Source organism: Capsicum annuum, chromosome 10, assembly GCF_002878395.1.
Source record: "Capsicum annuum cultivar UCD-10X-F1 chromosome 10, UCD10Xv1.1, whole genome shotgun sequence".
NCBI classification, from domain to species: domain Eukaryota; kingdom Viridiplantae; phylum Streptophyta; class Magnoliopsida; order Solanales; family Solanaceae; genus Capsicum; species Capsicum annuum.
Window position 1 is genome coordinate 141,212,479 of NC_061120.1, and position 14,329 is coordinate 141,226,807.

General features: G+C 36.5%; 1 protein-coding gene across 1 annotated transcript; it reads left to right on the forward strand.

Annotated features, from left to right (window-relative positions):
* The first annotated feature begins 2,572 nt into the window (after positions 1–2,572).
* On the forward strand, positions 2,573–13,798 carry LOC107845924 (RNA polymerase sigma factor sigB). Its single transcript, XM_047398186.1, is given in 8 exon segments — positions 2,573–2,898; positions 4,364–4,647; positions 5,057–5,671; positions 6,721–6,951; positions 12,239–12,299; positions 12,302–12,378; positions 12,549–12,749; positions 13,354–13,798. Coding segments are annotated over 8 exon segments (1,839 nt in total). The 5' UTR covers positions 2,573–2,810; the 3' UTR covers positions 13,636–13,798.
* Positions 13,799–14,329: the final 531 nt, after the last annotated feature.

Below are 14,329 nucleotides of genomic sequence, written 5' to 3' on the forward strand. Positions count from 1 at the left end.
GACTTTCTCTCGAGGCAAGTTGAGACTTTTCTTAGACTTTTTTTCGAAGTGCTTATTTGTTAGTTATGTGTAATAGGAGTAATGGAAAATGGGAGTCCCGTATAGGTCATTGTGACGAGTATCTATGGGGGTATCGGTGTTGTGTGAGGGAATAAAATAAGTTAATTTTATGTTTTGAACTATGTTTCCCTATTTGCTAGCTCGGTGGACTGGTTGTTATGGTAAATAAATTATTGAAAAAGCTAGCTAATGAGAATACTCTGACTTGTATAGTTGAGTTGACTTTGAAATTGATGTTTGATCTGGTTTAAGACAGAAAGTGCTTTGCTTGACTTTATTGATGATTTGGGGTCAGAGTTGCACGCCTGCATATCATGCATTGCATTTTATATGGGATCGGAGTGCACGCTTGCACAGTATATTTATTGGGATCAGAGTGCACGCCTACACAGTATATTTATTGGGATCGAAGTGCATGCTTGCACAGTATATTTATTGAAATCGGAGTGCAGGCCTGCATAATATATTTATTGGGATCAAAGTGCACGCCTGCACAATATACTTATTGGGATCGTAGTACACGCCTGCACAATATATTCATTGGGATCGGAGTGTATGCCTGCACAATATATGCATTTGCATTGTATTGCATTGATTCATTTGGTTCAGATTAGTTAAGGTGTATTTGTTGACCTTGTACTTATTGTATATGTTTTACTTGTTTTGCTGGATTGAGAACTTCGTGGATTATGTTATGATATCATTATGACTGTTGAGCTTGACTTTTGAGTTAGATTGTGGTGGCTTTACTGAGTGCAGGTTAGGTGTTTGTTTAAGATGATTGACGTGGTGTCACTCATCACCACTTTGAATTAGGGTCGGTCGACGATATTTGCTGAGTACACGTGGTTTCATACTCACTCTTGCTTTTTCTGTACCTTACGTGCAGGTACAGATCAAACGACCTATGAATATTGACTCCCATGGTTTCTTCTTTGCTTGCATCATTCACATTTCGGAATACTCAAACTCTCTTTGCTTTTGTATTTAGTGGCTTGTATTAGTGACTTCCATACCTGGGATTATCTATGTTTTAAATTTACTAGACTATTAATCTACTTAAGAGATTTTTTGGGATTGTTTATGTTCTTATTGTCTTCCGCTTATATGAGTTTGGATGTTGTTCTTAAAATTGGGTATTTGGCTTACCTATTACGGAGGATGGGATAGGTGTCATCACGGTCCCAAATTTGGGCCGTGACAGTTAAATATAATCCAGACCCAAATCAAACTACCCAATCCAACAGGGGCGGACCCACTTTGAGCTAAGGGGTGTCAGCGACACCCCTTCATCGAAAAGTTTTACTATATGGACATATATTAATACCATGCACAAAGGGGTGTACTTAAGAAATGACTCTAGATACCGAAGCATCCTCTTGGCACATTGATTGCGCAGTCAGTTATTTACTTGTTCGTTGAGAGTTCAAACCTCAACCTATGCCTTTTTCGCAATATTTTCTTATTGTTTGCTAAAAAATTCTCAAAATGGAGGTTAAGTGGTGTTGAACGCAAAACCTCTCCTAACTTATAACTACCTTAACCAATTGATCAATAATAGGTACTATGTGCCATTATGGTAATAAAATTTTAACCTTCTCTTATATAAAAATTGGCACTGCTTAGTAAAATTCTGCGTATGCCATTGTGACCCAAATAGTACAAAATTTTCCCCAGTTAAAACTACCGATAGTATGAGTAATTTTTGCTATAAAATGCAGAAACTTTGTTGACTTAGCTACTATCAGTCTAATGTAATATTGTGAAGAATTCTATCCCTTAATTATAATATTAGTTTGGTATTTCTTTGTGATTTATATTTCTCTGTGTTAGCTAGCAAAATTAATTGAGATGTCTTGGTTGTGCCACCTCTTAAGCAACACTATCTTGTTATTTCCTCCATTTCATTTTACATAACACATTTAATTTGTATCAAAAAAACACTACTACATTCTTTCCTAAATAGTAGTCACTAATTTTATTTATATATATCAAATTGTCTTGCCACCACTAGTAGTGCATTCCCTGTATGAGACCACTTCACTCCACACAGTTTAGACCATTCACCGATCAAAATTATGATTAATTTTGTAGGGTTTGGATCAGATAGTTTTAGTTGAGTCTGAATTGGGCTTAACATTTTAATTAATTTAGTTTCGATCAATAGAAAATTGTCACACGTTTAGTAAAATTTTTAATTATGATTTGAAAAATCATCAGTTGCAAGGGTATTTTCGAGCCATAAAATTAGATGAAAAGGTATTTTTGAACCGATTTCAACACTTGAAAAGTATTTCTATCACTTTTCCGAATTTTTAGCTATGATTTAAAAATTGTTAGTTGCAATGATATTTTTGAATTATAAAGGTGGATGGAGGGATATTTTTAAATATGTCTCAATTGAAGGGTATTAGTGACACAATAAATTAATTGACAATATTTTTAAACCAATATTAATACTTGAAGGTACTTGTGACCCTTTTTCTTAAATATAATAATATTTGTCCTCCTCATTCCACCTATCTCACCTTAGGCTAAGTCCTCTTATCCTTTTATTTATCCGATTCCACTATAGAACCTCTCTTCTCTCTCCTTGTTCTTATTCATTTTCTTTTAATCCCACTTTCCAAGATAAGCATTCGCCAGTGGATGGAGTTTTTGCTTCATTGACCATTTTATATATGCCATGGTGTGTAATTAGATGAGTGACAACTTGACTCCCTTATATTATATGAATTGATAATAGAAACATGTCTTTCCTATTGCCTCAATTCAAGTGCTTGCCTGATACTTTTGCCCTTAGCTTCAAAACTCATCAACATTCTGCCCCTCAAATTTGTAAGTCTCTTCCTATCCATCAACACACTTTAATTATATACAAGAAGAACTCACTTGCCTTTTCAATCTAATGCATGCTTTAGCTAGTTATATTTCTGTTCAATGAGGAATGTCTCTGAATTTGACAAATTTTTCTTGCCAATTCATATCTCTATGCAACTGAGGTGAACAATGTTTTAGTTTTTGAAAAAAAAAAAAAATCAAAAAGGAAATTTCTGTAATGTAAAAAATGCAATAAAAACGGATGTTGTTGACATTGGATCTTGATTATAGGAACATGACCTTGGAATTCATCTTTTGCGCCATAAGTTGGATATATCATTGCGTTAGGGTAGGAGGACAAACACCATATAATTGTTATCTTGAATTTTTTTTCTTTTTGGTTGAATTGGAATTCTACTAAGGAAATCTATTGATGTTATTTAGGAAATGCTAAGACTCTATCTCACTATTCCAAGTGAACTTGATATAACTTGGACTATCTGTTGTGCTAGTTGTATTTTCAGAAGACATAGCCTTTTTGCTCAACTATTTCTTTTATTGTTTTCCTCAAATTGCCTCTCTAAGTGAGGTTGAGATGGTTCAGACATGTGCTTGGCGATGGAGGATTCAGGAGACGTAGGTAGGACAAAGAAGTATTTGGGTTTAAGGTGATTAGACAGGACATGACACAATTCTAGTTCACCGAAGACATGACCTTAGATAGGAGGTTGTGGAGGACAAGAATTAGGGTAGTAGGTTAGCACATAGTAGAGCATTGTGTAGCTAATCCTTCCATTATAGTAATTGTAGTATTATTCTTGTAGTTTCTTGTTCTTCAAGTTTTGTTACTATTTGTTGTTTTTTGTACTTCAATTATCATATAATTTTGTTGTAGTTGTTGTCTTACTGATTAGCATGCTTTGTTATGCTTACACATCCAATTAATTCTTTTTCTGGATTGCTTTGGTTTGTTTTTCCTTGAGCCGAGGGTTTATTGGCAACAACCTCTCTACCTCGGAGGTAAGGTATTGTCTTTATACACGTACCCTCCCCAAACCCCACTTTCTGGTACTGCATTAGGTAAGAAATTGTTTTTCCTCTCTAAGCTTGATTTATGATCATGAACAATTAGCTTTTGCTACAGTGTGAGTTTTCCAAGATGACTTATTTTTGGTGATCTACTACATGAAACCAGTTTTCTTTTTACTAATTTTAGTTTTACCCATGGACCTCTAAGTAGCTTGAGTGGCTTAAATTTGCTTAATTCTCTATTACATATTGGTGCCTTACTTGGTTGGGAAGTTGTTAATTTTCTGTATCATATGGACATAGAACTCCGTGGTTACAATCATTCTTTCTGAAATGCAGTAAAAGGTAGAGATCCTTTTCAATTGCGGACTCAGTGCGTCTTATCAACAACATCAACAGTGGCAGCTACAGTGCTTAGAACTCCGTGGTTACAATCATTCTTTCTGAAATGCAGTAAAAGGTAGAGATCCTTTTCAATTGCGGACTCAGTGCGTCTTATCAACAACATCAACAGTGGCAGCTACAGTGCTTGATATTGAAAAGCTACAATTACCATCTATCGAAGTTCTTTCAAATTCAGTTGCGGCAGACAGAGCATGGAAGCCACCATCAGAAACTGCCACAACCACAGTAGTAGATATACAGAAGCTAAAGTTGAAGTCTTTTGAGGCTCATTCTGATTCAGTTGCTCCAGAGAGTCCATGGAGATACAGCGAAGGAGTTTCTCTGTCCAATGAGGTAGTACTTAATGAATAGCATTGAAGCATGTAATTCATAGCCCATAAATGTATAGAGCTCTTTCTGTTTAAATCTTAAATGCTGAGAAATTGAATTGTGTTTCTATCTGTGAGATGAGAATGATATAAGTTTTAGGTGGACTCAAAAAAAGAAAGGGAGTACTGAGTAGTTCTTTTTCTTTTAAACTTGAGCAACTTTTAGGTCATAAGTGGAACCAGGGTATATATTGTCTTTGGCCACAGAATCAAATTTTCAAGCCATTAAAATTACTTTAGCACCATGGCATCAAATACTGGTTCCTATGCTATTTCTAATGGATCTTAGTTTGCCTCTTTATTGATTGATAATATACCTGGTGCGTATGTGAAAAGGTTGTTACATGTAAATTGCTAATTCAGTACATCTGCAGGTGAACACTAAAGCTGCTTTAGCTACTGAAAATCTTCTCACGGGTGAAGAAGCTGTAATAGCTGCTGCTGCTGCTGAAGCAGTTGCTTTGGCAAAAGCCGCAGTAAAGGTTGCAAGAGATGCTGCCATGTTAGTCGGCCATCACAACTCAAAATACTCAGATAACACTGTGGCAGGTACTCCATCCACAGCTGGGATTACCCTGCTTGACAGGGTTCGTCTGGTTCAACCTTGCGAAACAGGAAGAAACAACATTGTTGGGGAGCTAAAGGTACGTGAGATGAGATGGAGTGGAAGTAATTCATCGGGGAACTCACTTATGGATTCTGAAGACCTGGAATCAACACATGATGAACTGGAACTTCTTCAAGCAGAGCTTTTAGATCGCATAGCTGTTAGATCTAAGCGTCAAATTGAACGGAAGGCTAGAAGAGCTAGAGCAGCAGAGAGGGCTGCAGCCAATGTTGTGTCAGTGAAGTCTGGTTCCACAGGCAGAAAAAAGCGTGCTACAGTACAAGATGTTGATTATTCTGATCCATTGCATTACTTGAGAGGAACAAGTACTTCAAGGCTGCTCACTGCATCTGAAGAACATAAGTTATCAGATGGAATACAGGTGCTAAATTTTTCTAACATGAGCAACATACATTTGCCTTCTGAGATTTTGTACAAGCATATTCTTTTTTTGCTGCTATAACAAACACTTTGCACCAGCATTTACCTTCTCTTTTCATCCAAAGTAAATTATAGGTGCAGTGACAGATATAGTTTTATGTTATAGTGTATTCCTCTGGTCAAGTCTTTTTTCTATTTTGTCTGTTTCGCTTTTAGTGGAAAGGATTCTCCTCTTAGCTATTTCTCTTCTTTTTTTTTAAAACCCATCCCTAGGAGCTCCCACCCCTTTTGCTCCCTTGGCGACTCGAACTCACAATCTTCGGGTTGGAAATGAGGGGTGCGTGCCATATGTACAGCTCTCTCTTGTCATTTCTCTTCTTCTTTTTCTACTTCTCATTTTCTCTTCCTAGTAACACGGCGTTGAAATTGCTGGTTGATCAAAGTTTAAATACTCATATAGGAAATGCTCTGGTTATCTTTCTGTCTTTCATTTTCTTAAATTGTTAAAAAGATGTTTTAGAAAACAGTGAGAGTCTACTACCCATATATATCTTTACACTGACTTATCTTTGGCTCAAACCTAATGTTGTTTCTTAGATCTGAATCTGAAAAACTACGTTTAGGTGCATGAGTGGTCTGTGATCTTCTGTCATGTTTACCCTGATTTGGATGTAGATTTCCCATCTGGCCGTGTAAATATTACATGAAAGTCATTCTACTAGTACACATCATTTCAATTGATACTTCTTGTCTTAGTGAAATTATCTGTTTCCATGAACAATTAGGAGCTTTTGGTAGAATATTGCAAAAGTTGCTCCACGGTCTTGTTGGTTTATGGCTTCAAATGAAGGATCTAGTAGCCAGCTCTCAACAAATTGCTGTCATATTATTATTTCTTCCGTTCAATTTTTGTTCTGAAGTTTATGTTTATATTTATTTATCCTAGTCAAAAAATAAAGTTAATTTTGCTGAGGTGTTTGCTTTTTTGCTTTTCCTTGAAAATAGTGTCTGTTTTTGTTCTTTTAACAATTTGTGATCACAAAATAACAGGACCTATTGAAGTTGGAAAGGCTTCAGGACGAGCTTGCAGAGCGCTGTGGGGAGCAGCCCACTTTTGGCCAATGGGCTGCTGCAGCTGGAGTAGATCATAAGACCCTAAGGAAGTGTATAAACTATGGCATTCTTTGTAAAGATAAAATGATTAAGAGCAACATAAGGCTTGTTATCTCCATTGCCAAAAATTATCAAGGAGCAGGAATGAATCTTCAAGATTTGGTTCAGGTATATATGGTGCACTTATATGTGATCACGAGACTGCATCTCTTTGAGGCATTAAAACCATCAGATACTTAATGTGCAGACTGTGGGGTTCAGCCCCATAAATGCTATGGCCAATTTTTCAAATTATGGCAAGTTTTTTCCAACTTTTTGGTAGAGGAGAAATCAGCTCACATATCTCCTTAGTTGCAATTTCAAAATTTGCAACTCCTGTTATGTCATCAATGACATACGTGTGCTCTATCTTTCTCTATAAATTGAGAGTTTCGGCTCATTGGAAGCATACACCAAACAGAGAGAAAAACAATATATCGAGAGCAGTGAGATATTCCATAACTGTGATAAAAATTAGTCAAATTAGTCTGTGAAGGAAAATTAGAGTGAGCAATATTTTAGTAAGGTGGGAGTCAAAAAAAGGTTATTTCTTTTGAGTGTGTAGTAGTTACTTTGGGTATTGTATTTGTGATTACGGTGTAAAATTCTTTATTATAGTAATATGAGTTGCTCCTCTTGGTCCGTGGTTTTTTCCTTATTTAAGAGGGTTTCCACGTAAAATCCTTGGTGTCATTATTTTTTATTTATTTTTCTATTATTTTGCGACAAATACTTTTGTTGTTATTTCGCATTTACCCAACAAACTGGTATCATAGCCCACGGTTTGTAATATATGTATTCTTTGGGTAAAAAATGGAAGCCAACACAAGTAGAATGATTACTTTAAATGGCGTTAATTATGCCATTCTACTCTATGTTGAAAAATTTTATCAACCGGTCTTTGATACTATAAAACCTAAAAATAAAATTGATGAAGAATGGAACCTGTTGTACAGGCAGGTTTGAGGTTTTATCAAGCGGTGGGTTGGCGATAATGTGTTGAACCATGTTTCTGGGGGACACATGCTCGGTCCCTATAGGAGCATCTTGAAAGTTTGTAAGCTCGAAAGAATGGAAATAATAAGATGTTCTTGATAAAATAAATGTTGGGGTTAAAATATCATGATGGTTCTTCGATGACAAATCACCTGTGTAGCTTTTAAGGGATCATGAACCAGTTATTTGTTATGGGCATTAAGTTTGATGAAGAAATTCAAGGCTTGCTTCTACTTAGTTCCCTACCAGACTCTTGGAAAATATTTAGAACTTCATTATCAAATTCTGCTCCCAATGACGTGATCTCTATGGATTTTGCCAAGAGCAACATTCTTAACGAAGAGATGAGATGAAAGTCTCAAGTTTCCTCTTCGTCTGATGTCTTGGTGACTGGCGCTAGGGGGAGAAGCAAGCATCGTGGTTCTCAAAATAGAGAACATTATGGATGCAAATCCAGAGGCAAATTTAAAGATATTGAGTGCTATCATTGTGGGTTAAAAGGGCACACAAAGAAATTTTGCTAAAAGTTGAAGCAGGAAACCAGAGACAAAGAGGAAAAAAAAGAAGAAAATGATGAAAACTACATAGCCACCGTTATCATTGAAGATCTTGTTATTGTCCTTGATGCAAATCTAATAAATATTGTTTGTGATGAGTCGAGCTGGGTTGTGGATTCTGGTGCCACATCTCACTTGACATCAAAGAGGGATTTTTTCTCATCTTATACTCCAGGTGACTTTGGAACCTTGAGTATGGGCAATGAGACTGTATCTAAGGTGGTTGACATTGGTACAATTTGTTTGGAAACTAGTACTGGATCTAAATTAGTTTTAAACAATGTAAAACATGCACCTAATGTTCGCTTGCACTTGATTTCTGTTGGCGTGCTGGATGATGAGGGATATGTTAGTACCAATGGTGGTAGAAATGGAAACTCATTAAGGGTTCTTTGGTTGTGGCTCGTGGAGACAAGCGTCGTTGTATATACTGGACTACACTTCTACTTGTGCTAACATGGTGAATACAGTTGAAAGCTCTAGCTCGTCAACATTATGGCATAAGAGGCTTAGCCATATTAGCAAGAAAGGACTTAATGTTCTAGCCAAGAAGAAATTACTGTCATATTTTGAAAATGCAAATCAGAAAAATGTGAGCACTGCTTGGTTAGAAAACAAAATAGATTTTCTTTCAAGTCTCATCCTCCTTCAAGAAAGATAGAGTTGCTTGAGCTGGTGCATTCAGATTTATGTGGTCTAATGAAGACAAGGACTTTGGGTGGTGCACTTTACTTTGTCACTTTCATTAACGATACTCAAGGAAACTTTGTGTCTATGTCTTGAAGACTAAAAACTAAGTGTTGGGTGTCTTCAAGCAGTTTCAAGCTTTCATGAAAGTAAAACAGGAAGAAAGCTGAAGTGTATTCGTACTGATAACGGTGGTGAATATTGTGGACCGTTTGACGAATACTGCAAACAACAAGGTATCAGACACCAGAAGACTCCTCCCAAAACTTCTCAGCTTAATGCTTGGCAGAAAGGATGAACAAGACCTTGATGGAAAGAGTCAGATGTTTTCTTTCTGAAGCAAAATTGTCGAACCCCTTTTGGGGTGAGGCTTTATTTTGCACATGTTATTAACCTATCTTCTGCTATTTCTTTGCAAAGTGATGTACCAAATAAAATTTGGTATGGGAAAAATGTTTCCTATGATCATTTGAAAGTATTTGGTTGCAAAGTTTTTCTACATGTGCCCAAAGATGAGAGGTCTATGTTAGATGCCAAGACAAGGCAATGCATCTTCATTGGTTATGACCTTGAGGAGTTTGGTTACAGACTATATGATCCAGTTGAAAAGAGGCTTGTAAGAAGTCGTGATATTGTTTTCATGGAGAATCAAACCATTGAAGATATTGACAAAACGGAGAAGCTAGAATCTTCAAGTTTTGATGGTGTGGTTAGTCTTGATCAATTTCCTCCAAGTGTGCATGATGTTGGTGGGCTAGATAATCATGGTGACACCCAGAATCATATTCAAAATCAACATATTGATGTTGATAGTGACAACGATGTTGTTGACAATGCTCCAGTTCAAGAACCCGTGGATGAGTCAAATGCTCCACTAAGAAGGTCTACAAGCTAGATTATTCATTCTTCTCCTATTGAGTATATGTTACTCACTGACAGGGGAGAATCTGAATGTTACGAGGAGGCCATAGAAGATAAACATAATGATCAATGGATTGAAGTCATGAAAGATGAGATGAAATCTCTGCATGAGAACTACATTTATGAGTTGGTGAATTTGCTTAAGTGCATGAGAGCTTTGAAAAATAAGTGGATGTTCAAAGTAAAGTTTGAAGAACACAGCTTGAAGCCTACATACAAAGCCAGATTGGTTATCAAAGGTTTTGGTTAAAGGAAGGGTAATGACTTTGACGAAATATTTTCTCCTGTTGTCAAAATGACCTCTATTCGTACAGTTCTTGGTTTGGCTGCTAGTCTTGATTTAGAGATTGAGCAGATGGATGTGAAGATAACTTTTCTTCACGGTGACCTCGAAGAGGAGATTTATATGGAACAACCTGAGGGCTTCAAAGTAAAAGGTAAAGAAAACTATGTGTGCAAATATAAGAAGAGTCTTTATGGCTTGAAGCAAGCTCCTAGACAGTGATATAAGAAGTTTGAATCTGTCATGGGGGAGCAAGACTACAAAAAGACTTCTTCAGATCACTGTGTATTTGCACAAAGTTTTTCTGATGATGATTTTATCATCCTCTTGCTATATGTGGATGATATGTTGATTGTGGGCAAGAATGCTTCTAGAATTGACGAGTTGAAGAAACGGTTATGCAAGTCTTTTGCTATGAAAGACTTGGGTCATGCTAAGCAGATTTTGGGCATGAGAATTACTCGTCTCAAAAATGAAAGAAAGCTTTACTTGTCATAGGAAAAGTACATTGAACGTGTACTGGAGCACTTCAACATGAAGAATGTTAAAGTTGTTAACACGCCCTTTGCTGGCCATATGAAGTTGAGTAAGAAAATGTGTCCTACAACGAAGGAGGAAAAAGAGTGCATCGCTAAAATTTCATATTCCTCCATTATCGAAAGTTTAATATATGCAATGATGTGTACCAAACCCGATATTGCTCACGTTGTTGGTGTTGTCACCTGGTTTCTTGAAAATCTAGGAAAGGAGCACTGGGAAGCAGTCAAATGAATATTGAGGTACCTAAGAGGAACCTCAGGAGATTGTTTGTGTTTTGGAGGATCTGATCCAATCTTAAGGGGCTATATAGATGCTGATATGACGGGTGATCTTGATAACAAAAATTCCACTACTGATTTTTTGTTTACATTTTCAGGGGGAGTTATATCATGGAAGTCGAAGTTGCAGAAGTGCGTCGCACAATCTACAACTGAAGCTGAGTATATTGCAGCTACTGAAGCTGAGTATATTGCAGCTACTGAAGCTGAGTATATTGCAGTTACTGAAGTTGGCAAGGAAATGATATGGCTCAAACGGTTCCTTCAAAAATTTGGATTTCATCAAATGGAGTACATTGTCTATAGTGACAGTCAAAGTGCAATAGACTTGAGCAAGAACTCCATGTACCGTGCAAGAACAAAACACAGAGATGTGAGGTACCATTGGATTCATGAACAAGTGAAGAACGAATCGCTCCATGTTAAGACGATTCATACGATCTAAAATCCTGCAGATATGATGACGAAGGTTCTACCAAAAAACAAGTTCGAACTGTGCGAAGAACTTATCGGCATGAGATCTCTCTAAAAAGACGAGAGTACCTCCTTCAGATTCATGAGACTGGAGGGAGAGATTTGTGAAGTCCAGCCCCATAAATGCTATGGCCAATTTTTCAAATTATGGTAAGTTTTTTCCAACTTTTTGGTAGAGGAGAAATCAACTCACATATCTCCTTAGTTGCAATGTCAAAATTTGCAACTCCTATTATGTCATCAATGACATACGTGTGCTCTATTTTTCTCTATAAATTGAGAGCTTCGGCTCATTGGTAACATACACCAAGCATAAAGAAAAACAATAATAGAGAGCAGTGAGGTATTCCATAGTCTGTAATAAAAAATAGCCTGTGAAGGAAAAATTAGAGTGAACGATATTTTAGTAAGGTGAGAGTCAAAAGAGGTTATTTCTTTTGAGCGTGTAATAGTCACTTTGAGTATTGTACTTGTGACTATGGGGTAAAATTCCTTACTATAGTAATATCAGTTGCTCCTCTTGGTCCGTGGTTTTTCCCTTATTTAAAAGGGTTTCACGTAAAATCTTTGGTATCATTATTTTTTATTTATTTTTCTATTATTTTGCCACAAATACTTTTATTATTATTCCGCATTTACCCAACACAAACCTGTGCTTATACTCGAAAATTGATTTACAGGAAGGATGTCGGGGCCTTGTAAGGGGTGCTAAAAAGTTTGATGCTTCAAAGGGTTTTAAGTTCTAACATATGCGCATTGGTGGATTAAACAGGCTGTTAGGAAGTCCCTTTCTGATCAGTCCAGGACAATTCGGTTGCCAGTATGCCTTCCTACTCTAACAAATGTTTTTTTAATTTTCCAATTTCAAGTTGACACTCCTACTCCTACTACTGATGACGGGACATCAATGTACAAATGTATATTATATAAACGTCTTAGTTGACTTTCCTTATCAAATTCTTATCATTCTTTTAATATTAACAAGGGCAGTTTCACTTGGTCGAGGCAACTTATAAAGTCAAGGAAGCAAGAAAGCAATTATATAGTGAAAATAGTAGACACCCTGACGAGGAGGAAATTGCTGAAGCAACAGGATTGTCAATGAAGAGACTCTCTGCTGTGATGCTAACTCCTAAAGCTCCAAGATCACTTGACCAGAAGATCGGGTTCAACCAAAATCTCAAACCTTCGGTTTGTCCTGGAAATTTTTTGTTTTTGTTTTTACGTTCTTGGTGTTCCTGGAAAAACTTTCTTCTCGCATATTTGGTCTTACGTGTCCAATCCAGCATTTCTTGAGTTAATTTCACGCGCGTTAACTGGACTTCATTCACTATAATAGTAGAGCCACAAAACTGTCCTTTGTTACATTAAATTAACTGAACTTTCCGCAATATAGCAATGTAGTCATAGAGCTATCTTTGTCAGATTAAAATCACTAAACTTACCAACTATAACTAAAAAAAATAACTAAGTTTACCAACTATAACGACAAAACTTACCATCAAGGTGACTTTACTGTTATAGTGAGTTAAATGTTGGGGCTTTACTTTTATAGTGGGTGAAGTTCAGTTGATCTAATGGGACAAAAATCATCTTGTGACTACTGTTTTAGTGGATAAAATCAGTTATTTTAATATAATAAAATAGTTTTATGACTTTATTGTTATAGTGGTTAAATTCAATGACCATATGTGAAATAAACCCAACAAGTGCTTCTTACCACATCAAATTCTTTGGCTCTTGCTTCTCGTGCTGACTTATGTTGGTTTTTTTTTTTTCCCCACATGGTGTTCAGGAAGTGATTGCAGATCCTGAAGCCGAAACATCAGAAGAGACGATGATTAAGCAGTTCATGAAACAGGACCTACAGAAGGTCTTAGACACCTTGAATCCAAGGGAAAGACAAGTCATTCGGTGGCGATTTGGATTGGAGGATGGAAGGATGAAGACATTGCATGAGATAGGAGAATTAATAGGCGTAAGCCGGGAGAGAATCAGGCAAATTGAGTCCAGTGCGTTCCGTAAGTTGAAGAACAAGAAAAGAACAAGACATTTGCAGCAATATATAACAGCTTGAGGTCTCCAAAGTTAGAATTCACTTTCTAGCCCGTCGAGTCTTTATTGTTTTATAGGAAATTTGAGGCTCAGGTAAAAGTTGGTTCTTCTAGTTTTTGATTTAGTTATTCTTTTTTGGTTCAGAACTTTGCCAGCGTTATTGTGCATAATACAAAATTTTGGCTCAAATGATTGAAACATGAAATTTCTGTTCCTCATGGAAGTAAACATTTTCTTCCGACATTATATCCATCATCAATTATTTCGGATTGAAGATTGTGGTTCTTTAAGCGAAGTAAATGAAACACATTCCCTCAACACCCTCCACCCCTCCCGGCTATTAAAGGGAAGAAGCATGTTCTTGTGTTTTTCTAAAACAAAAGGTTTTGGTAACCCAAAAGATTCAAATATTAATATTTCAACTAAAAGGTCCAAATTTGTAGATAGTTAATATATCACAAATGTATCCATGCCATTACAAGGTTTTGGTTAAAATACTATGTTTTTGCCAACACGTCTACTTTTTACAAGGGAAGACGGTCAAAGTTCCCTTTGAATGTGAAACGGTCCAGTTTTTTCCTTGAACTTTGTGAATTGCCTAGATTTTGTTTTTCTTAGCCAGCATCTATCATTGATCTAAAAGATCACCATCATAGGAATTGATTCTTTATAATCTTAGCAATAGTGAAGACCATGTTACTTCACCACCTCTACAC